At 41.3% G+C, this 23,016-nt stretch overlaps 1 protein-coding gene and 1 long non-coding RNA gene across 10 annotated transcripts; one reads left to right on the forward strand and one right to left on the reverse strand.

Moving 5' to 3' along the window:
• Nucleotides 1-1,009: 1,009 nt before the first annotated feature.
• LOC306828985 lies at nucleotides 1,010-8,447 on the reverse strand. The gene is made up of 2 exons (XR_013779822.1): nucleotides 7,917-8,447; nucleotides 1,010-2,067 (listed from the first exon to the last, which is right to left on the reverse strand). It is a non-coding gene; the product is annotated as an uncharacterized lncRNA (long non-coding RNA).
• LOC306828980 (UDP-N-acetylglucosamine--peptide N-acetylglucosaminyltransferase 110 kDa subunit) lies at nucleotides 7,219-22,445 on the forward strand. 9 transcript variants are annotated; one of them, XM_079351736.1, is made up of 23 exons: nucleotides 7,219-7,735; nucleotides 10,118-10,298; nucleotides 11,257-11,500; nucleotides 11,630-11,698; nucleotides 15,073-15,189; nucleotides 15,301-15,380; nucleotides 16,208-16,403; nucleotides 16,515-16,655; nucleotides 16,786-16,886; nucleotides 17,022-17,175; nucleotides 17,418-17,519; nucleotides 17,629-17,826; nucleotides 18,135-18,293; nucleotides 18,406-18,495; nucleotides 18,589-18,714; nucleotides 18,818-18,988; nucleotides 19,094-19,210; nucleotides 19,483-19,653; nucleotides 19,732-19,773; nucleotides 19,962-20,114; nucleotides 20,686-20,938; nucleotides 21,090-21,213; nucleotides 21,287-22,445. In XM_079351736.1, the coding sequence occupies exons 1-23, from the start codon at nucleotides 7,699-7,701 to the stop codon at nucleotides 21,459-21,461; spliced, it is 3,201 nt and encodes a 1,066-aa protein (XP_079207862.1). In that variant the 5' UTR covers nucleotides 7,219-7,698; the 3' UTR covers nucleotides 21,462-22,445. The 9 variants fall into 9 exon arrangements, with proteins under 9 accessions (XP_079207862.1, XP_079207863.1, XP_079207864.1 ...); XM_079351737.1 differs by having other exon boundaries at nucleotides 7,220-7,735; nucleotides 17,629-17,808; XM_079351738.1 differs by having other exon boundaries at nucleotides 7,222-7,735; nucleotides 10,148-10,298.
• The last annotated feature ends 571 nt before the right edge of the window (nucleotides 22,446-23,016 follow it).

The following is a 23,016-nucleotide window of genomic DNA, read 5'->3' on the forward strand; positions in this document are numbered from 1 at the left end:
CCTCTTTCCGGACAAAATGTTCCCCTCCCCATGGCTGACTCACAAGGTACGGCTGATTATTACGCAACCAGTGTGGAGGAGAGAGGCTACAAGAGGGGAGTGTGGTTTGTAATGGATGATCCATTTTTCTGTATAAAGGGTCTCACAAAGTGGATGACTTCTGCGTGAGAATGCATGGGACACAACACAAGTCCTATTTGCACAAGGCTGGCCACAGGTCAATTATGCTGTAACTATCAGTGGTGGGGAAAGCTGTTTGAATGATGTAGAGGGGCCAAGAGAGAAAGCAAAAGAGGCAGAAACTGGCAAGTGAATGGTTTGAAACACGGACGTCATATAGAACAGATGGGGGTTTGTTTTGGTGGAATCAGGGTGTGTGAGTACGTAAGGCCCATTGAGCTATATGTCTCTACTTGTATATCAACTAAAATCACAGTGTCTATAATCTCTAAACAGCATATAATTATAAGATTAGTTCTGGCAGCTCATTCTTAACATCAAGGATATAAGTGTCCAACTTAACTTAATCTTAAACAAACACAATTAAGGTACCAACAAGTGTTCTGTTTACAGCTGACAAAGAGGAGAGAAAATTCATGTTGAAGAACTGTCACTGCAAAAACTCAAATCTTAGCAAGTGTATTTGGATAATTTCCAATTAAAACACATCTCCTTTTATTTAATACCAGCTACATTTACCTGACAAATCCACATAAACATCTTAGTGCAAGATAGTACAAGCAAAGAATAAGGCCTGAAATGCTTGCAATCAGTAAAGATAGCTGCCATTGCAGTTTCACTTTAATTGCAGTGTCCTAAGAGGCCTTTATCAGAAATTATTACTCACATTTTTTTTGTCAAGACATGTACATAAGTCTTGCTGCACTGTTATCGATTTTTACTTGTTCATATTTTGTGCTTTTTAAAATCATAAGATAATAAGATAATAATCTGGACTTTTCAGGTGAACATCTAACATTAAGTAGAATTAAGACACAAATACACTTGCTCACATTAAACATTGCCATGTTACATTTTCAATTAGACAAACAAAACACTGGAAGGGCTCCAAATGATGAATCCCTAAACAATTGAGTTAATAACATTATAAAACAAACTGAAGATAAAACATGGGGATACATTTTAATGCAGACTCCAAGTGGTTTAACAAGCAAGTGAAAGCAAGCTTCATGCTCATACTAGAAATTAAAAGCAGCCTGGAGAAAAGAGTGATAAGATGAAAAAGTAACAACAACACGAATAAAGGACTTGAAAGGCTAGTGATTTTAAAATGCTAGTGTTTGTGCTCATTTTCAAGCTGCCTGATCTAAAGCAGCACACTGGTTCACAGAGGGTATAATATAAAAACAACAACAACATCTGAAAAAACAACACACACATCCACGTAAGCAAACAGGAGGGCCTCTCGGGTAGTCCAGGATCCAGGCCAGCCAGGGGGAGCCTCGTCTAATCCCCTCCTACCCCAGACATCCCGTCTCTGGGATTGCAAGCCGCTCGATGCCCCCTCAGGTGGATCTAAATAAGATCTGGCAAAGCTGGGATCAGCAGAGTTTTTCATCCAAGGAGACTTTTTAACCTAGGGGATTTAGTCTAAACCCTGGGAGAAGGCATATATTCACTGTTAAGTTTCTCTGCTACATCTCCAGTGAAACCTGTAAAACATGACTGGAGAAAGAGTTTGACCAAAAAGGCACCACTCTTCTGGAAAAGAGGAAACTTTAGGGAGACGCTTGGGAAGCTGCATTATGGTGATTAGGTTGTTTGCTCATAAATATTTTTAAAAAAAGATGGTGAATAACAGCAATAATCAGGGTTGATGAGGGTGTAATTGATAGTCAAGAGTGACAGCTGCTGTCATGCGAGGTGTCCCCCTTCACTGCCTCTCTCGAGGAAGGAGAGATGCAGGGAATAGAGGTTGGGCAGGGTGAGCTGAGAGGGGTCAGGGAAGTCAGAGGGATGACAGGTGATGAATGCAGAGATTTAAAGGAGGCACCGGGCAGGTCCTGACACCGTTACTGCAAACACCAGTCCTGACCTGTTCAGACACTGATGGACACAGAAACAGATGAGGTTATAGTATTAAGTAACTTGTTTTATGTCTGTTTTTCTCCCACCTGTGCCAAATGACTTTAAACAAACAACCCAGAGAATGCGCATTAAAAGGTAACTTCAAACAAAAGAGACGAGTTTATAAGAGTGCATTCTTCTGCATATTTGTGTTGTTCAGACACAACTTCCAACCGCAAAATGTGTGGCTATAAAACATCAGTCGCCACCTGACATATGTCTTAAATAAAGGCCAGGGGCATGAATCAAACTGCTAGTACCTGATGATCAACCTGGTGTGCAGCTAGAAGTCTAACATGTGCCTCTGACTGTCTTTAGAGTTTTTCACAAAGTGCACTTACTCTGAGTACACTTCAATTATTTGACAACTCATCTCTGACAAAATAGGGACTGTTATTCTCCACATCCCACTAATCTTCAACCTGCTAACATACAAACATGGCTCACCTTTCTCTCACTGCATTAGTGTGTCAACAGTTTCAAAGGTATGCCACGAAAGCAAATATGCTCTTCTCTCTATATATTCTTTTTTTCTTCCTGTCAGTCTGACAGAGGGAGAGATGTGGATATTTGCTTTGCTGAAGTTAATTGGGCTAAGCAATAAAGAGTGACACTCACACAGACATTGTGTTTGTCTACTTTATCTGTCTCTGATTTCATCTAAACCTTTTTCATGTTTATTTTTATTATCAATCCCATAGGTTTAGCTGTAAACTGGGTTTTTTTTCCTCATCCTTGCTTCCTGTGTCAAGTACAAAGCTCCAGAACAAATTCCTAAAGTTTCCAACCTGCCCCCTCTTTTCTATGTAAGCTGAACTAATACTTAAAATGATGTAGCATCATAATTTGTTGTGAGTGTTTATCAGAAGGGATTTCAATGCAGCAGTAAATGAAGTTCTTTAAAGCTCCAGTGCTGAATTTTCTGTTTATGTCCATTTCAGCGCCCCTTGTGGACAAAATACCTCTTTGCTGATTTTGTCTTGTTCATGTTGATCTTTACTGATGAAAAATCGTATCCTTCTTCTTCTTTTTTTTTTTAGCAGTTAAACATTAGACTCCCTCTGAATCTGTGCTCTACAAATGCATTAGGAATGACTATCATTGTTGTCGCAGATGGTCTTGTTTTTGATTATTGTTCATAAAAGGACATTGGTATTCATTTCAGTCAGTTCCATAAAAAGATTAAAACTCCAGGAGCTTCAATCAGAACTTTGGTTTTGAAATTTAACAGCAGAAATTTCCATTCCGACACATTTTTAAAGAAAATAAGTCTTTTTTTCTGTTAGTTCCCTGAAGGGCCTGTGTATAAGTTCTATTACTCGACTACAAACACATTGATCAGCAGGCATGAAACTGTAGATGCATTCTGAGATACTTTTCCATGATTGCTCTTCCAGATGTGTATGAGCAAGCGAAAATGTAAACTCATTACAGCCCATTATGTTAGTCTGAGCTCATGCACTTTAAGACACAGACATATTTCATTTATGAGTCACTGAAATAAGCTAAAACATTAAACTAATGAACAAAACATCTCCCTGTGTATCCCACAACAACCCCATTCAAGTTTCTAGGAAAGCAAACCAAAACATGACAAAAAATGTGGGTCACCAATTTGAATTGGATCTTATCCTAAAATAAATGGGCTGCAATAATTTAGGCTACTCATTTGGTAGCAGAATATGACCCAGCAATTAAACAGCGACAACAAACTCCCAGCATCTCCAGGCTATGCTGAGATTTTAATAGCAACCCGTCTAAATTGACCTGTGAGTGAATGAACCTCTTGCTCTCACGTGCTTCCGAAAATAGATTGTGTGAAAGCAGGGTCTGTTATGGAGGGCTGTCGGTGACCCTTTAGGCAGGAGAAGATGTAGTCACCCCGACTGTGTTCCTAGTGACTGTAGCCTGCACAAAGATAAAGCATGTCAGATGCAATTGCCATGGACACAAAGTGCCCATGACATCATTTTGTGCACAAGTGACCGCTACGCAGTGTGAAGAGTGAAGAGAGCAAAGTGTGGAAGAGTACACAAACCCTGCACCCTATGCATGCTTTGAGCACACAGAGCAAAGCCAATATGGGGAATGATGTCAGCCATTTTCCCATAGTGAGACTATGGGAAAAAAACAAACTGGAGTGCAGCAAGCAGAGCCCCCTTTTCAACATCTTCAGGGCAGAATGGCACGTTAATGACTTTCACTTTGTGGGCCACGTCCTTCAAACTATAAGGTCAGCGTGAATGAATCGAACAGATTCATTAGTTGAAGAGATAAAGGGCTAAACAAGGGAAAAAATGAGGGTCTGTTTTTCCTATAATTTGAATGGATATCATCATAGGTTTGCATTGAAACTATTATGTCACTCAATATAGAGCCTTTTTTTTTTTTTTTTTTTTGACAAAAATGTGAAAGGGCTCAAACATTGGTGGAAACCGTGCAACAATTATCACTTTTTTCTAATACAACACAATATAAAAACAAAACCAAAGAAAGAGTTGTGTGACTTGGGATCAGGTAGATAAAATAAGTTAGCACCCTACAAAAAAGAAAGAAATAGATGCAAAAAATTCTGTTTAAACTAATTCTCATAAGGTCCAGAGAGGTGCAGAAACCCTCCAGATACATTTACAGAGGTTGCCCTCTGTTGGCAATTTTGAATATTGCACAGAGGCCCATAAACTGTTCTGCAATGGCTGAAAGGAATAAATCATAGGGTGGTTGCCTGAAAGGCAAGCCATACTACTACTATTGCCAATATTCTTATTCTTCTTATTATAATATCCTCAAATTTTGGCACACACGAGTAATGAAACGAGCGGCTCGGCCATGATTTGGGTGCTATTACTTTGTGGAAACTTCTGGCACACGGTGTGGACACAAATCGAGTTTAAGCGACAAAGAATTTAATATGAATTGACAAAATTCAAATCCTAGAGTGTAACTGCCAAAAAGTTCAGTTTTGGAAACATATTTGTAAATCGCAATACTGAAGTCATTGTTGCTCGCATTTACAAACAAAATACATCAAAAGAAAGTTCTGAGTGTCCTCTCACTCATAAAACCAAACATAAATAAAAGGTTTCAGTCTCCCAGAGGAGGCATTTATTTGACAGTCATGCACCACGTACACACACATTGGGCTCTCACTCTGACATCCAGAGTTTCACAGTTTTTACACGTTTTAAAATCGCCACAGTGGTCCCAGTCTGAATGCTAGATGAAAGTAAAATGCATCAAAACGTGCGCCCTATTTGTGACGTAGCTCACTCTCAAAACGAATGGGTCATACCATTTTTAGTTTTCAAGATATTTGAGGTTTTAGGAAAAGTGGTAAGCCCATTCAAATGCATTGATGGAATGTTCTGGTAGTTTGGCATATATTCAGAGTTAGAGTGCTGACATCATTGCTGGAGTGACACAGACTTTTGAGATGGTTTCTAAATCTCCCAAACAAATTAATCTCAATTGATCTCAATGTTCATTCCACACAAATAAGTTTACCCTCAAAACGTAGGAAAACTTGTCCTCTTTTACCCATTACGATTTCAGGACTAAAGGAGCATCGGTTTTGACAAAGCGGCAGGTGATCCAAATAACTTTCCATCTACTATAATGTTAATCTTTGGACTAAATATTTACATTGCTGTGGTTTCCACATTTCTTGGATAACAGACATTAAAAATCTCATCAACACGTTCAGCTAGAATGTCCTCTTGCTCACAAAAATCATTATTCAGCCACTAACTCTTAAGTTTACCCCTTAAATTAACACTTTTTAGGGACACATTTCCCCCTTTGTCTCACTTTCTAAGCTGTCAGCTGAAAGCAGTTAAACACTCTTACTGCAGTCTCACACACACATGCATGCACACAGACACTCACGCACACACGTCAACCACCCTGTGCAGGAATTGTCTAGCTCAAAATGTTGTCCAAGCTACAATTATTATATACTCATTTCTGGAAAAAAATCATCAAACCTATTTGCATTAGTTTGGACGTCATTCACCAATACGCTGTGTGAAGCATGGAAGAAAATCCATAGTCCTGTGTAAAGTATTCAGGTGTGCACTAAGTGTGTAAAACAGGGATGTCCAAAGTGCGGCCCGGGGGCCATTTGTGGCCCTTGAGTGGATTGTTTGTGGCCCTTGACTTCAAATCAAAGAATCAGAAGATTTTGGCCCCAGGCCTCATCAGATGGCATATTTTGTTCTTTTTTTTCTTTTTCATGTTAGCGAGGGAGACCTATAAAAGCCTGACTATTCTTCCAAAAAATTAGAACACAACAGTTTCCCACTGCAATTAGTTATTGTGTATTTTTTGAAGAAGAGGTCAAAATACAAAAAGTTCCTTCCAATATTTAAAAAAAATAAAATAAATAAACCCCTGTAGCCCGTGAGCGATTCTAACGCGACAATTTTGGCCTGCAAGAAAAAAAGTTTGGACACCACTTGTGTAAAAGGATGTAACCCTTTTTAAAATATAAAGTAGACCTTGGCTATAATACAAAATTAGGTCTGCAATAATGCTAAGAGTATATTTTTAATTTCCCTAATTAAATTACATACTTTCCAATTTCATGTATTTGATCACTTATAGCAGTGGTGTCCAAACTTTTTCTCTTGCGGGCCAAAATTGTCGCGTTAGATTCGCTCACGGGCCACAGGGTTTTTTTTGGGTTTTTTTTAAATATTGGAAGGAACTTTTTGTATTTTGACCTCTTCAAAAAATAATGTAAATACACAATAACTAATTTCAGTGGGAAACTGTTGTGTTCTAATTTTTTGGAAGAATAGTCAGGCTTTTATAGGTCTCCCTCGCTAACATGAAAAAGAAAAAAAAGAACGAAATATGCCATCTGATGAGGCCTGGGGCCAAAATCTTCTGATTCTTCGATTTGAAGTCAAGGGCCACAAAAAATCCACTCAAGGGCCACAAATGGCCCCCGGGCCGCACTTTGGACACCCCTGACTTATAGACTGCACTGCCTGTACGGCGGACTTATTTGATGTAATCACATAAACTCATGAAACTGTGTGGCATCGATCCTTACCGCGTCTCTCTGCGCCAATGTGTTCATCCGCGCAACACCATTTGTAATCGGTTATTATTTTAGCAAACTCACCACGCGTGTTGGCGAGTTAACAGTAATTTTGCTCTAAGTACAATCCTTTAAAAAGAAATGTATATATTAGCGGATACAACAGCTCATGCAAGTTCACACACGTATCCTTGCAATGGTCTTGTGTGGATCTAGTTTATCTCAAAAACTAGTTCCTCCCATTTCGCCATTTTATGTTCCACAGTCGCTTTGTTGTAGGAGAAAACCTAGCGTGATCCTTACAACTGCAGCGGGGCTCACATCAGCTCTAAGATAGAGATTATACTTGTTTAGCAGACTTATTATTATCCAGACATATACACACTAATGCGGGGAGTCAACTAAACACCGTGCAGAGTGCTGAAAATCAAAGAGTAGGTTAGCTAACTTAGCCTCCCTGGCAACGTGTTTTGGTGGTGGAGACGCCCGGACCCTTTTCTCTCTGAAGCTGTTACCAACCAGGAGACACGTTGACGACCACGGTGAAAGACACGAAGACTCAGGAGATGGCGACCTCAGTGGGAAACGTGGCTGACAGCACAGGTTGGTTGTTTTTTAATTCAGCTAACACATTAAATGAAAACAATGATGTAGCCCTTCATGGTAGCCTATAGTTAGCGTCATTTGTAGCTGTCGGCTTGTAACGAATTACCTTTCTTAAAGGTAACTCCGACGTGAACAGGTCGACTTGAACCAATTGACCAAATGTTATTGTGATGTTTACCTGTGGACTGCACTGCTGATGTATCCGTTATGACCTTATTATACTGTTTGGCTTATAGCTAACGTTAGCTAATCCTAGCGTATGTTGGCTATCACTTAGCCCGGGTGACAACAAGATGTCGTATCTAAGGGAGTTGACTAAACATGGCCGTCCTTTACAAACCTGGACATCACCTTTTTATTATCTCAGCCGTCATTACTTCTTGCTATAAGTGGTACTGATGAAAAGATGGGCCTGCATCGTCAAGCAGCACAACCTGGCCTTGCACATGCCCAAGGTTAACCACTGGATAGTTTCGGTATAAGAATCCTATAAATTAAGACTGTTCATTACAAAGATGAGTTTTTTATGTTAAGCAGTCATTGTTGCTTCACGTGCCTGAGTAAGAGTAACAGGTCTAGGTGTGTTATGTAATGGAAACGACCCAGCCTTCACACGTACAGCCATTGTGACGTCATGTTCACGAATGGATGGACCTGATGTGCAGGGATCTCACTGTGCGCTCTGGCATTATATCAATGAGTGTGCTTGTATGTTCCCATCAACAACACAAGCTTGTAATAGGCTGCAAGCACAGGACTAAAGCCCCGTTTCCACAAAGCAAACAAACAATAAAAGCGTGACACTGCAAACACACCAACATCCAGCAATTTAGCTACTCTGTCAGTGCAGTGTTTCCCTTAGCAGCAGCCCCCCCTGATATATACCCCTGCTGATTTTTTTATGAGAGAAGAAGAGAAAGTAAATGAAAGGAGAGGGAGTAGAGGACATGGTCTCAGCTTATCTCTTTAGAAACTAACATGTATTATTTGTGCTAAGGGAGGAAATGTGACTACTGCTGCTGACTTTAAAAAATTTTTTATTTAAGAGAGAAACAGGGAAATGACAGGAGAGGGGAAAAAACTTCATAGTATTTTGCGCTACGGATCCTTAATGTCAGGACAATGAATGCACCTCTGAGTAAGAAACTGTGCATTGGCATGTCACTCTTTGTTACAAAACGCAACCAAGCTTTAACAGAAGGCTGTGAGGAGAAATAAAGACGGAAAAAGGATCCCGAAAAGTAGGATGGTACGGGTCGGTAATTTGGGAATCTTTCCCGGTTTTAGTCTATGGAGATGAACCGAACTGAACCGCTTGGTGGAAACGGGGCTTAAAGATGTTCTATTGGCAGCGCTCTGCTGCTTTAAAAACCTTCATGTGGGCCGGGGTTGGCCCCTGAGTTGCCAGTTGAATAGGGCTGCTGTAGGACCATCTGAATTTTGAATAATACTAAGCTTATCACTACTTACCATGTTAGCTTTTAAAGGCCAACAGAATAAGAAGATACTATCTCATATTAAACTGAAGATAAAATTAATCGAACGTCTGTGGCACACTGAAAATAAAGTTTCGATTTGTTTTTGTGTGTGAACATGTTTCACTCAGCCCTGCAGATAGTAAAGATGTTTTCAGTGTGACACAGACTTTTGAATTGTTCTTCATGGTGTGACCCTGCAACTGTGCACACAGCTTAAGTGTGTGTTTAGGCTGTGCACGCGATACCCTCTTTGCTATTTAAAAATGAAATGTAAAGTTGTTTCCTCAGGTAACTGGTTTGGTAAGGCTTTGAAGTATTTAAGCATGACTCATTACAGCTCTACTGTCAAGCTTTTGATGACAATTTAATGTAAGGTCAAGATTTCTGTCAGTGTATCATCGTCCCTCCTGTTCATTTTTTTTTTCATCTTGTGCTTTTTAATTTTTTTGAGATTTCCATCTCTATTGCTGGAAATCTAATTCAATAGAAAATAAAATCACACATTTAACTGTTTCAGTAACACTGAATCTGCAAGGAACAAGAGCCAGATTTAAAATATTCTTCACTCGTGGGCAAGTTCAGTACAGCCTCACATCTTCCATTCAAATAAAATGATTTTCTGAACCAAAATGTGTAATTTTTACCATATTTTGAGCTCAAAGTGTTAAAACGTGGGTTGTAAAATTCCTTCATTTTTGTTATTACAAACTCTTGTTTCTCTGTCTCCCTAATTAATGACATTAGTCATTTTCGGAAAAGTTCAAATTTAAAGTCATCCTTTTTAATTTGGCTGCATTAGCCACATCACTTTATTTCTAGTTTTCATTTGTCTGCTTTAAGTTCTTCCATCACCTCTAACATGTTGTTTCCCCCACGTTCTTGGGCTGTGTTGGTGCTCCAGAACCGACAAAACGTATGCTTTCCTTCCAAGGGTTGGCTGAGCTGGCGCACCGGGAGTATCAGTCAGGGGACTTTGAGGCAGCTGAACGCCACTGCATGCAGCTATGGAGACAGGAGCCTGATAACACAGGCGTGCTGCTGCTCCTGTCCTCCATCCACTTCCAATGCCGAAGACTCGACAGGTGAGGTGGGGGGGGCTGACGTTGCACACTGAGCTTGTGGTGTGGAGGTGTCGGAGAATAAAGGGTCTTCTTTTGACATTAGGTGCTCACAGCTGCTTTGGGCGGTTAAATAAAACAGTGAGCTGTTTTAAAGGGAATCCTGTCACTAACTCATAATCTTAACTCCTCTCCTCTCTTGATTCTAACAGTCTTTTGGTGGTGGTTAAAACTTTTCTTTACAGGAGCTACTGTGGAGGTGATGGTGTTTTCAAGATGCAGATCTTCACTTTTTCTTTTTCTTTTAATAAACCCAATGATGTGGTGTAATCCAAATCCATTTGAATCAGTGTTTCCCCAAGGTCTATCATGGAGTTGAGTGTGTGTGGTTCACATTTTTACCTGACTTCCACATATCAAAGATAAAGTTAAGGATAATAAAGTTGAACACATACTGACAAATCCTTAAAACAAAAAAAGCAGGTAGACCTGCTGAACAGGGATCTTACTAAGACAAAAACTGTGTATGAACACCAGAGCTTAGTGGAGGAATTTGTCCGGACAGCTGAACTCGTTGAATAACATGTTTGCCATTACTACTCAGTTACTGCTGTGAGACAGAAAATTTGCAACCTAATATAAAAGGTGAAATAAGTGGTAAACATAATGCCATTATGGTGTGATCCTAATAATTTACAAAGATAATCTTCAACCATAAACAGTCATAGCATTGCATTCCTCTTCTTGACCAGATTGCGCTTGTCAACACAAACACTTTGGTTTAGATGATTCTTCCAGCACGTTATTACAAGGGCATTATGGAATTAAATTGGTAAAGTTATGTCAATAAGGTAAAGATCTATTCTTGAAGCTCTGACATTCACCACCTGTGTTCCTGTCTGCCTCACCTTTTCTGCAACGAGCCAACGATGAGAGCCGCTCTTTTCACAACTGACCGCTCGTCCTCACTGTGGCCCTACAGGTCTGCTCACTTCAGCACCCTGGCCATCAAACAGAACCCGATGCTGGCAGAGGCTTACTCCAACCTGGGAAACGTGTACAAGGAGCGCGGGCAATTGCAGGAGGCCATTGAGCATTATCGCCATGCACTGAGACTGAAGCCAGATTTCATCGATGGATACATCAACTTGGCAGCAGCGCTGGTGGCCGCAGGGGACATGGAGGGAGCTGTGCAGGCTTATGTGTCTGCATTACAGTATAACCCTGTAAGTTACCTGAGCCAGTTCAACGCTCTCATTAGAAACTGACAACAAGAGAAACGTTTGTTATAACAAATTATTTTTGGATGAAGGTTACAGCAAATCACAAAATTAAAACAATCTTTTTGTTTTTAGGATCTTTACTGTGTGCGCAGTGACTTGGGCAACTTGCTTAAAGCCCTTGGGCGTTTGGAAGAGGCCAAGGTATGTTACACCGAGATGACGTTCGTGTAGATGTCTTGTTCGTCTTTTTGTTTGTGTCCCTCCCATAAAAAGCCATAGACAATATTTCTTTTCCCGCTTTTTTTGAGATTTTTCAGCCAATTCAAGTCCTTTCCCTTCAACGTCCTTGGCCAAGTGAAAGTAGCTTTTTCTCTTTTTTTTTTTTCTTTCTCAGAGTTGCAGTTCTTACTCCTAACATACAGCAACATATTCAGAAGCATTCGGCTTTATTGGGATTTCTGTATTCAAAAGAAATTCACAGTTCACAAATGTTCTGTTTACTTTGAAGATGGCTTCATATATTTATTTAATTTTTTAAGCATAGTCCACTTTAAAACAAATTCCCCTCATTGTGTATCATTCTCAGTCCAAATGCCCTCTGTGTTACCTCGACCTTTTTTGCCAGAGGTCAGCCCCTCCCCTTTCAGGAAGAAAGGCTGAAGTTTATAATTTGAAATAATAAATCTGTTCGGTCACTCGTGGACCTCGGCCCATGCATTTTCATAAAGTCGACTTTGGAGGGAAAATGCTGGCTCGGTCTTTGAAGAATCTATGAACTGATGCGACGCTAGTTTATATTTGCAATGCAAAAGATGAGATGGTTTCTAACCTAACTGCTGTACTCCAGATTATTAATAAGCAGTTACTGCCGCTGTGGGAAATCATTTTCTTCTAAGTATTATGCTTCCCCTTTTACTTTAACATGTCCATTTTAGAGGGTGAGGGGGGGGGGGGGGGTTCCCTGGGTTGGAGTGGGGGGGGGGGGGGAATTGGAAATGTGGAGTTATCCCACTGGTTACAGGCCATCTTATTTTGTGCTTTGGGGGGGGTTAAGGAGTGGGGAGGAGCATCAGGGAGTCACAATCTCCCCTGCTCTGTCGCTCCACCCCCCGCGCGCTCGCCAAGGATGGGTGGAGTGCGCGCGCTCAAGAGTTGTCTTCCTGACCTTTCTGTGATGACCACTTAGTGCCCAAACACACCCAGACAGAGCGCTTCATTCCCACGCTCTTCAGTGTGTCGTTTTACTGTTGTCGATGATAGAAAATATTGTCGATAAGGGGGGGAAACACAAAAGAAGCTGGTTATCTATTTTGATAACCACTTCTGTTGAACACGGGTCAAACTCTCAGCTTTCAGACGACTCACTCTTGAAGGTCCTTCAAATGGTCCCAGTTGCATCAGGCAGACAGCTCACATACTGCACTCCACCACCTGCGTCAGATGCTGGGTCAGAGAAACAGGTGCACGCGCAGCAAACAGTGATGACCTCTTTATTTCAGTGCTGTGGAGGCTTCTAGATTCAAATAATTACACCACAGACTTCTCTCCCTATCTCATTGGCCAGGATTCAAGAAAGCAGGCCAGGATAAAGAAATCAAAGCTTTAAAGTATTTCATGAATATGGTCAAAGATTTAGAACAGCAATGATTGATACTTGTTACCTTTTTGTTTTAAAGATGTAATCATATTCCCAAAGAAATGGGATCAGTTCATTTGGGCAAGATCAAGCCAGTAACTGCCCTCCTGTAGTTTAATATGAAAACTAAAGTCAAGGACATCTACATCCTGTCAAAATAATAAGCTGAACATATCAAAGCCTTTCTTCCCTCCCACTTACTCTTAGAGAATTTTTTTTTGTTTTCATTCAAATGAAACCTTCATTGCATGAATGAAAACCAGGAAGACTTTTTGATGTTTGTTGTGATTTGGAAGAAGCTGTTTTATTTCCATAATAAGAAAACAATATATTGTTTGAAAACTCTTACTAACGATCTTGTTTTCTGATTTTGTCTCTTTTGGTTTTTCCACAACTGATATTGTTATTTAGAAGGTTTCAGGTGGGTGACACTATTCCTGCGTAGGTGCCTGGCGGAAAGGAACACTAGGGCAGCCTCAGTCCTCTCCTCTTCTTCCAGCCAGCTGCGGCCACCACTCTGACAAAGTCCAAAAATATGGTAACGGGTTTGTAACTGCCAACAAAAGAAAAACAACCTCACTTCATGCTTGAGCTCCTCTTTCTTGTGGCTTCCTTTTGAAGACCAACAGAAACAAACAAAAAAAGTAACTAAACAAATGACAGTAAGCCTTTCTTTAAAAACAATATGCTATACTAATTACCCAGTTCTGTATTTAATAAAAAGAAACTTGGATTTGGAAGCAATAATCCTGAAAATCAAGTAAGACAAGTAAACCCTCTAACTCTTACATGTTGTTTATTTTTCCTATTTTGTTTTGTTTTTCCTTCTTTATTTGGAGTTGCAGCGTTCTGATGATGCAGATAGTGCGCTGTGAGTCTGCAGTAGCGCACGGGCTGCGCAGCGATTTCTCCAAGCTACCAAAACAGCGGAAAGCGCAAGCACGCGACACCCACTCCCCTCAATCCCTTTGGCCTGTTGGTTGCTGACCTCTCCCCGCTCACAACCAGCCTCGCTCCCGAGTGCTCCCACATCTCAGAACGAATTGGCTTTTTAAGAATTCTTAATATCAAGAGTACAAACCTTTACATCTAACGTCAGTTTGTTGGCTGCTCATCTCCAAACGCCCCATGCCTTAGTAAGACGGTGAAGCTGGTGGTTCAGCCATCAGTCCCTCACAAACGCCCCCCTTTCCCCCTGAGATCGGCTGTGGGAGCCGAGTGTGTGCCAGTCTGGTGTTGCAGGTGTTCTGCCAGGGGTTGTTGGTCTGCAGCTGTCTCATCTGGCCATTTAGCGGGCGCAGCAGCGACTATAATGATCTTTGCTAGGAGCAAGGTCATGCAAAGCGGCATCATGGTGCGTTGTGTTGGTGGTGGTGGCGGCAGCAGGCGGCCCACCACACACCTGCGTTTGTTGCGCATGCATTACAGGGGCCATCACTTGCACGAACTGTCGAGCATCCTAGGTTGTGAGATAATCTGCCGAAACAAACCACAGCTTTCCTGCTGATGTTTGTTTTAGATTTGACTATTGGATTCACCGTTGAGGGTTCTTCCCTCCTGTGTCAAGATTGTAGATGGCAGCAGTGTGTACATTGTGTGGTTACCACTACGCTCAGTGGACATAACTGAAGGATGAGGGCGTTCGTGTGGGTATTGGTTGGATCCGCGCAGCGTAGGAAAAAGCAATGCAGCTTAGCGCGGCAGTTGTGCGCACACAAGCCCATACTGTAGACTCACTTTTTGCCATGATGGAGTATAGTTACTAATTTTACTTTCTCTGCCCTTTTTGTTTTTTCTTACTTTTATTCTCAATCTTCTATTTTTTTTATTTTTTTTTATTTTATGATCCCTGCCCTCCCCACCCCTCTACACACTCTTCCTCTCCCGCTCTACCTCCTCTCCTCCTTTCCTGTGGTTTTTCATTATGAACCCTCCAAAGGCTTGTTACCTGAAAGCCATTGAGACTCAACCCAACTTTGCAGTGGCATGGAGCAACCTGGGCTGTGTGTTTAATGCCCAGGGAGAGATTTGGCTGGCCATACATCATTTTGAAAAGGTCAGTTCTGTATTTTTTTGCAGCAGTTTTCAATTCCATGTCCTGTCTCTGTTTCCTTTCTTGGGTTGTCCCATTTCTTTTCTTTTTTTAAAAGTTTGATTTTATTTTCAGGCAGTGACTCTGGACCCAAATTTCCTTGACGCGTACATCAATTTAGGAAACGTTTTGAAAGAAGCTCGGATCTTTGACAGGTGAGTCAGTAGAACAATACTCTAATCTTTGTGTTCAAACAGCACCCTACCACACCTACAGCGGAATGTGAGGCGATTTACATTGTTGCCTCCATTACTCCTTTGTCTGTTGGGAGCTTGAAGCAGTGACATTGTTGGGCAGGGCAGGTTTGCTGCACCCATATACAGAAACGATCGGGGGGACATGGAGTGGAGCAGGAGGCCAACCCTCATTAAACCCATTAAAAGCTGCACAATCTGCCTGAAACATCCGCAGGTTCAGAATATGGCGATAGTCTCGTCTCTTTACTTCCCTGTCTTCACTTTTGTTAAATGAAGGAGGCCGACTGTGATTCTGAGTATTTCTGTAATAAGGTCTATGAATACCTCCATCCATACATGGTGAATCATTGCCACCTGCTGGGCATTGGTGGTATTTGTTTGAATATACAAAATCCTGTGAGGAGCCTAGATAGATACTTTATTGATCCCGAGGGAAATTCAGGCATGTTAATGAATACACTACTGATTCACCATTCAGTATTGTTCAAAGATAAACTTTAAAAAAATCTGTTTTGTCAACATACATTTAATTCTAGATTATTGCCTTTGTTCACTAAACTGTGCGTCTGCTGGCAGCTTTGGTCTCCCCCTCAAGAATTCATCTTGACAAAATGATGTTCATTATGGGCTGAGCTGTAGGGAAACTGTGTTTTTATTTTCTGCAGTAAATCTGTAACTATACAGTTATGGGCTGTAAAGTAAATATACACTTACCGGTAAGTCATGGCACTAAACTTGCAAAGACTTGATCTGGAACATAACTTGTATTGGCTCTGTCTTTTCAGAGCTGTGGCTGGATACCTGAGAGCCCTGAGTCTAAGTCCCAACCATGCAGTTGTCCATGGAAACCTGGCCTGCGTCTACTACGAACAAGGCCTCATTGACCTTGCTATTGACACCTACCGTCGAGCGATTGAATTGCAGCCCCATTTCCCTGACGCCTACTGCAATTTGGCAAATGCCCTGAAGGAGAAAGGCAATGTAAGCCAATAAGATGTGTTCATTTATTCTCTGGCTGAGACAACCTTGGAAAATCAGATGTACAAAACATGAGCTCAATTTCACCCTTCAATACAAATCTTTCTATCCAAGGTTTCAGAAGCAGAAGAGTGCTACAACACAGCATTGCGTTTGTGTCCAACACACGCAGACTCGCTTAACAACCTGGCCAATATTAAACGTGAACAAGGCAACATTGAAGAGGCAGTTCAGCTCTACAGAAAAGCACTCGAGGTGAGTGAGGAGTTTCCTGTATTCCATGTTTTTCTGTCTGAAAAGCCCGGTTTAACAAAACATAATAATTGCTTTAAACATGAGCATGGCTCCCCTGCACTGTTATCAACTAATATTATGTTTCCATCAGGTCTTCCCTGAGTTTGCTGCAGCTCACTCTAACTTGGCGAGTGTCCTGCAGCAACAAGGCAAACTGCAGGAGGCCCTCATGCACTACAAGGAGGCCATCAGGTTTGTATAACTTTGTCTCCAGTGTTCATTAACAAATCCCATAAGTAAAACTGAGACCTGCCAGAATGTTGAATGATATCAATCAGTCAAGCCTTGTTGTTGTGCAGTCGATTAAGGACTTTTCCTTGTATTTAGAATCAGCCCCACGTTTGCTGATGCCTACTCCAACATGGGCAATACGCTGAAGGAAATGCAGGATGTACAGGGGGCGCTCCAATGCTACACTCGTGCCATCCAGATCAACCCTGCCTTTGCTGATGCTCACAGCAATTTGGCCTCAATCCACAAGGTGGGATGGATTCTGAAGTGTGATTCTCTTTATTCTGTACAATCACAGTGATTCACTGTCCTCAGAGTTGTCGCAACAAGTTTGAGATGATGTGACCCAAGTCTCACACCGCAAAAACAATTTGAATTGTATTTTAAGTAGTAGTTTATTTTTTTTAACGTTGATTTATGTAGAAGCATTTGATCAGTTACTATTTGAGAAATGTCGTGCTGGTTCTGATTCAATGTTGTTTTTACTTGCAGGATTCTGGTAACATCCCAGAAGCCATTGCATCGTACCGTACAGCCTTGAAACTCAAGCCCGACTTCCCTGATGCTTACTGCAACCTAGCCCATTGTCTGCAGGTTAATATGCGTTTATTGTCTTAACTTCTCAATGCTTTGAATAAATTGCTTATTATTTTGCTGTAGTTGAATTACAAGAATACTTCTCAAATTCCTGCCACTCTTGCAGATTGTGTGTGACTGGACAGATTATGATGAGCGGATGAAGAAGCTCGTGAGCATCGTGGCAGACCAGCTGGAAAAGAACCGCTTGCCATCAGTGCATCCACACCACAGCATGCTGTACCCACTCTCTCATGGCTTCCGCAAGGCTATTGCTGAACGCCATGGAAACCTTTGCCTGGATAAGGTACACGCACTGATCAAAGCAAGTAACCTTTAATTATTTTTGGTGGGAATGGAAGGTGGCTGGTGATGGCAGTGGCTGTCTGCAGGGATATGGGGAAGGTAAGGGATGGGCAAGATACTAGGTTATTTTTTTACTTTACAAAAAGAGGAGGGGGGGGGGCAGCTGGTGGTGGAAGGGTTGCTTGTGGAGATTGAGGATATGATGCAATTTGAACATAGCTTTAGATAAATCATTTTTTTCTTGATAGTTTAAATGCTGTGATTAAGTGGAACAAGGATTTGCTCTCGTGCTGTAGTTGTAACATCAGAATACTTCTTACTTCACAGATTAATGCACTGCACAAACCTGCTTTCGAGCATCCGAAGGATCTGAAGGCCAGCAGTGGACGTCTGCGCGTCGGCTACGTCAGCTCTGACTTTGGAAACCACCCTACTTCCCACCTGATGCAGTCCATTCCTGGAATGCACAATCCAGAGAAATTTGAGGTAGGTCATCAGTTAATTCAGTGACGCTATCGTACAGATGAAAGTCGTCTTTACTACAATTTAAGTCAGTATCTGATACCAGTGAGTTTGAACTTTCTCTTTAATTTCCCAGGTGTTCTGCTATGCGCTCAGCCCTGATGATAGTACCAACTTCCGCGTAAAGGTGGTAGCTGAAGCTCATCATTTCACAGACCTGTCACAGGTACATATTTTTACTGCTAAGTGTTTTCATATGTACTGCCCTATAACCCTTAATGATGCATCTTTAACTGACTGTTTCCTCTCTCTATTTCAGATTCCTTGCAATGGTAAGGCAGCTGATCGTATTCACCAGGATGGGATCCACATTCTGGTCAACATGAACGGTTACACCAAGGGAGCCCGTAACGAGCTGTTTGCCCTCCGGCCTGCTCCCATTCAGGTGATTGTGTGACTTCAGTTTCTCTAAACTAACCTCTTTTCATGGTGGTACACATGAAACAAAGAATACTCAACTAATACTAATACTCCCTCCTGCTCAACAGGCCATGTGGCTGGGTTACCCTGGGACCAGCGGGGCTCCCTTCATGGACTACATCATCTCCGACAAAGAGACGTCTCCTTTTGAAGTAGCTGAGCAGTATTCCGAGAAACTGGCCTACATGCCCCACACCTTCTTCATCGGAGACCACGCCCACATGTTCCCTCACCTCAAGGTTTGCTCATCTTTCCACTGTCTTGTTTAATAATGAACAAAAACACTTACATCACTATCATATTTGATATGGATATTAATGACGATTTTCTGTTTTTAATCACAGAAAAAGTCAGTGATCGATTTCAAGTCTAATGGACACATCTTTGACAACCGAATTGTTCTTAATGGTATCGATCTGAAGGCCTTCTTGGACAGTCTGCCGGATGTTAAAGTGATAAAGGTGAGTTAACAAATTGGTTTATGAACAGGGTCATTTCCTTTAGTTGTTTTTGTTTGTATTGACAATGCTTGGATGTTTGACATGAATTGACAATGATTCATTTTCGTGAAAAAGAACACAACAGTTATTCATTGATGTCAGAGATAATCTTTGTTAACATTCTGTGTTTGAAAGATTTCTATGTGGTGAAATAATCAAATAAATGCAAATATAAATTACACAGTGATTTAAATGTTACTGTACAAGTGAAGCTGAAACTGTTGTGTTACTAGATGAAGTGTGACAACAACCAGGAAGCTGCTGGGGACATCAATGGAGCTCTATCGATGCCTGTGATCCCAATGAACACGGCAGCTGAAGCAATCATCAACATGATCAACCAAGGCCAAATCCAAGTCACAATCAATGGCTTCACTGTCAGTAACGGCCTGGCCACCACACAGGTATGTCCTATTCAGACGGACATAAAATGCAGAAACATGGCGTCAGCAGCATGTGAATTTGGCTTACTGCTTTTTCAGATCACAGATTTGGTTGTAGTGTCCAAGACTCTGACCTTAAAGGTATGAGGTTTTCATGAATGTAAGGTGGAGGCACAGAACTGTTGGTTAATGGCTGGTCAGGGTTATTGGTGGCACTGAGGATTGGCACTCATTTATTATCAGTAGACTCGACTACATAACCATCAGGTGGTTCAATTAGTCGTGACACTTCAGAGCTTTTCTAAACAACTGTTTGTCATCAATTTTAGATCAACAACAAAGCTGCCACTGGAGAGGAAATGCCTCGCACAATCGTAGTGACAACACGCTCCCAGTATGGTCTACCAGAGGACTCCATTGTCTATTGCAACTTCAACCAGCTCTACAAGATTGACCCGCCGACTCTCCAGATGTGGGCCAATGTAAGTCCAATGGATTGCCTCCAAAGCCTTATTTATACCTCTGAGTTGCGTCGACGCAGTCCCTGCGCAGTGGCCCTACGTGCACCTACAAAAAGTCCTGTCAACTTGAACCGCAATGACTTTGATTGGTCCGCTGAGATTGTCATTTCCGGCAGTTTCTTTCACAACAGAAATATTAAACGGCTGTATACAGCGAAGAAAATCAGCCAATTGACATTCGAAAGTAGCGAAAATACATTTCTTCATCCAGGTTCCTCAGTGGGCTAACGAGTGTGTTAAATTCACCCGTTTTCAGCCTCGATTGATTTAGTTGTCGGACAGACCACCTTCACAAACCTCTCCTTAATCGCCACTGCCCCTAGAGGCTTGGCGGTGAATTGTAGAGCAACACATTCCCTCGATGCAGAACTGCACGGCGTCGGGTCTATACCGTAGGCACACCGTCGACGCGACGCAGAAGTATAAACTAGGCTTAAGAATTGCTGGGAGGTTTCCTTCAACACCTCAACTGTAAATACTGTTTTTTCTATGTCTCTTTGAAATGTGTTTTAAACCTCTACATCCCCTTCAGATCCTGAAGCGTGTGCCCAACAGCGTGTTGTGGCTTCTTCGCTTCCCCGCGGTGGGCGAGCCCAACATCCAGCAGTACGCTCAGAACATGGGTCTGCCTGGCTCTCGCATCATCTTCTCTCCTGTGGCCCCAAAGGAGGAGCATGTGAGAAGAGGCCAACTGGCCGACGTATGCCTGGACACTCCGCTATGCAACGGTCACACCACAGGCATGGATGTCCTCTGGGCTGGAACACCCATGGTCACCATGCCAGGTTAGGACACCAGGTTATCGATGGAGTGACTTATAACCTCTGATCATTCAGAAAGTGAAATGTTACTACAATATTTGATATAATTGCTGTTACATTTCAGGTTCAATTTAAATTAAAGCTACTTTTTAATTGTAACCACTTCTTTGTCTAGGTGAGACACTTGCATCCCGTGTTGCCGCCTCACAGCTAAGATGTCTTGGCTGCCCGGAGCTGATTGCCCAGAGTCGCCAGGACTACGAGGACATTGCAGTCAAACTGGGCTCTGACATGGAATTGTAAGTTATTGGATCTAAATTCTTGTGTGTTATTCATGTTGACTTTGAAACCTGACCATTTTGTCTCCTTCAGCCTGAAGATGGTGAGAGCCCATGTTTGGAAGCAGCGAATCTGCAGCCCTCTTTTCAACACCAAGCAGTACACAATAGACCTGGAGAGGCTCTATCTGCAGATGTGGGAACACCATAGCAATGGCAACAAGCCAGAGCACATGGTCCAAACAGTAGAGGCCAGTGAAAATGCCTGAGCTGGAAGCATGCTTAGTTATTTTCCCTTCCACCCTCACCACACCGAGCCATCCATGTCCCCCCCTTGTTTTTTTTTCTTTCTCTGCCCCGTAGTTTGGCATGGTCAGTTTTTTCACCAACCCTGTTCCTCAATAACCGTCTCCATCTGTCCTTTGCAATGGAACTCTTGATACGTGATGGAGCCAACAGATGTACACATCAGTCCCCCGACACATTCACCAGTGCATCACACATTTCTTGAGCCAGATAGAACCTAAGTCTTTCGGGTTGATAATCTGAGACTCTTGTCCTTAAAAAAAATAAAAACAATTCATTTGGTGAGCATGAGAGGATTGTGAATACCTGCTTACCCCTTCACTTCTTGGATCAGTGGATTTCTTCTTGCTTGTCAGTGTATATAAGACTTATTGCAGCTTTTGGAGAGAATGCCCAGCCGTCATTATTTGTTGATCTATTTATAAATGGATTAAGAGTGTTGTGTGTTTCAAAAGGAAAATGTTGCACCATGAAAATTGTAACTGACTTTAAGTTTCATCAGCTTTAACATGCAAGTGTAAAACATAAGTTGTGACTGCTCTTTAGTTTGTCTTAAGCTGTTGTTAAATTACTGCAATTTATAGAGTTGTAAGGAAAGTTGTCTATGAAGACATCTACCCCCCTCGCAAAATGCCAATTTAAATTGATTTTGTTGTCAATCAACGAAAATGTTAAGTAGCTGTCAATGTGTTTGATGTCACACTTAAAGACAAATGGACAAAGCTGGACAAAGGAGCTTCAACTCATTGGAAAGGGCCGATAATTGTCTCTAGTTATCAGAGCTGTTTAGAAAAAAAAAATGTTTTTTTTTAAATCACTCAAACCAGGAACGGCCTAGGTAAGTATTTTCTATGCGTTTTTCTTTTTGTATTGTCTGATAACTGTATGCTGTCAACAATGCCACAAGGTTCAAGATACTATAAAAAATAAAGAGATGAAAAGCTCTACTTTTCCATTTGACTCAATTGATCAATAGTAAATAAAGAATTAAAAGCAAAAGGCCTGTCTTCATTGTTTTAAAGATTACTGTATTTGCAAGAAATCTGACATTGAATTCAATGCATAGACTTCGAGATTGTGTCTGAGGTTAGGTTTTCCCAGTGCAGCACAGGTGATTGTTTTTTAAGGCTATCAAATCCTGTTTTTTTCCCCTCCATATTCTTACTCTTGATAGTAAATCACCTCAGCTCATCCGGGTCTAAAACCAATAAAAATGTAACTCGGAATATGAAAATGTCTTGTGTTCATAATTAAGAGTTTTTTTTTGTTTTTTTTTAATCTTTTTATCTTTAGCTTGAAAGCGCAGATGAGACATTGGTTTATCTGACCCAGTAAATTTAAACATACCATATCAAAAGAATCTGATGGACAAAACTGAACTTCTTTTGGATTGGGAACTTTAACATTTAAACTGCTTCGGCACTCTGGTTAATATTTGTTATATGTAGACTGGCTTTAAATCAATATTATTCAATGAGATAGGGAAAATAAAAATATATATATCTTTGCATTCAAATA

Source organism: Symphodus melops, assembly GCF_947650265.1.
Source record: "Symphodus melops genome assembly, chromosome: 9".
In the NCBI taxonomy this organism is placed as follows: domain Eukaryota; kingdom Metazoa; phylum Chordata; class Actinopteri; order Labriformes; family Labridae; genus Symphodus; species Symphodus melops.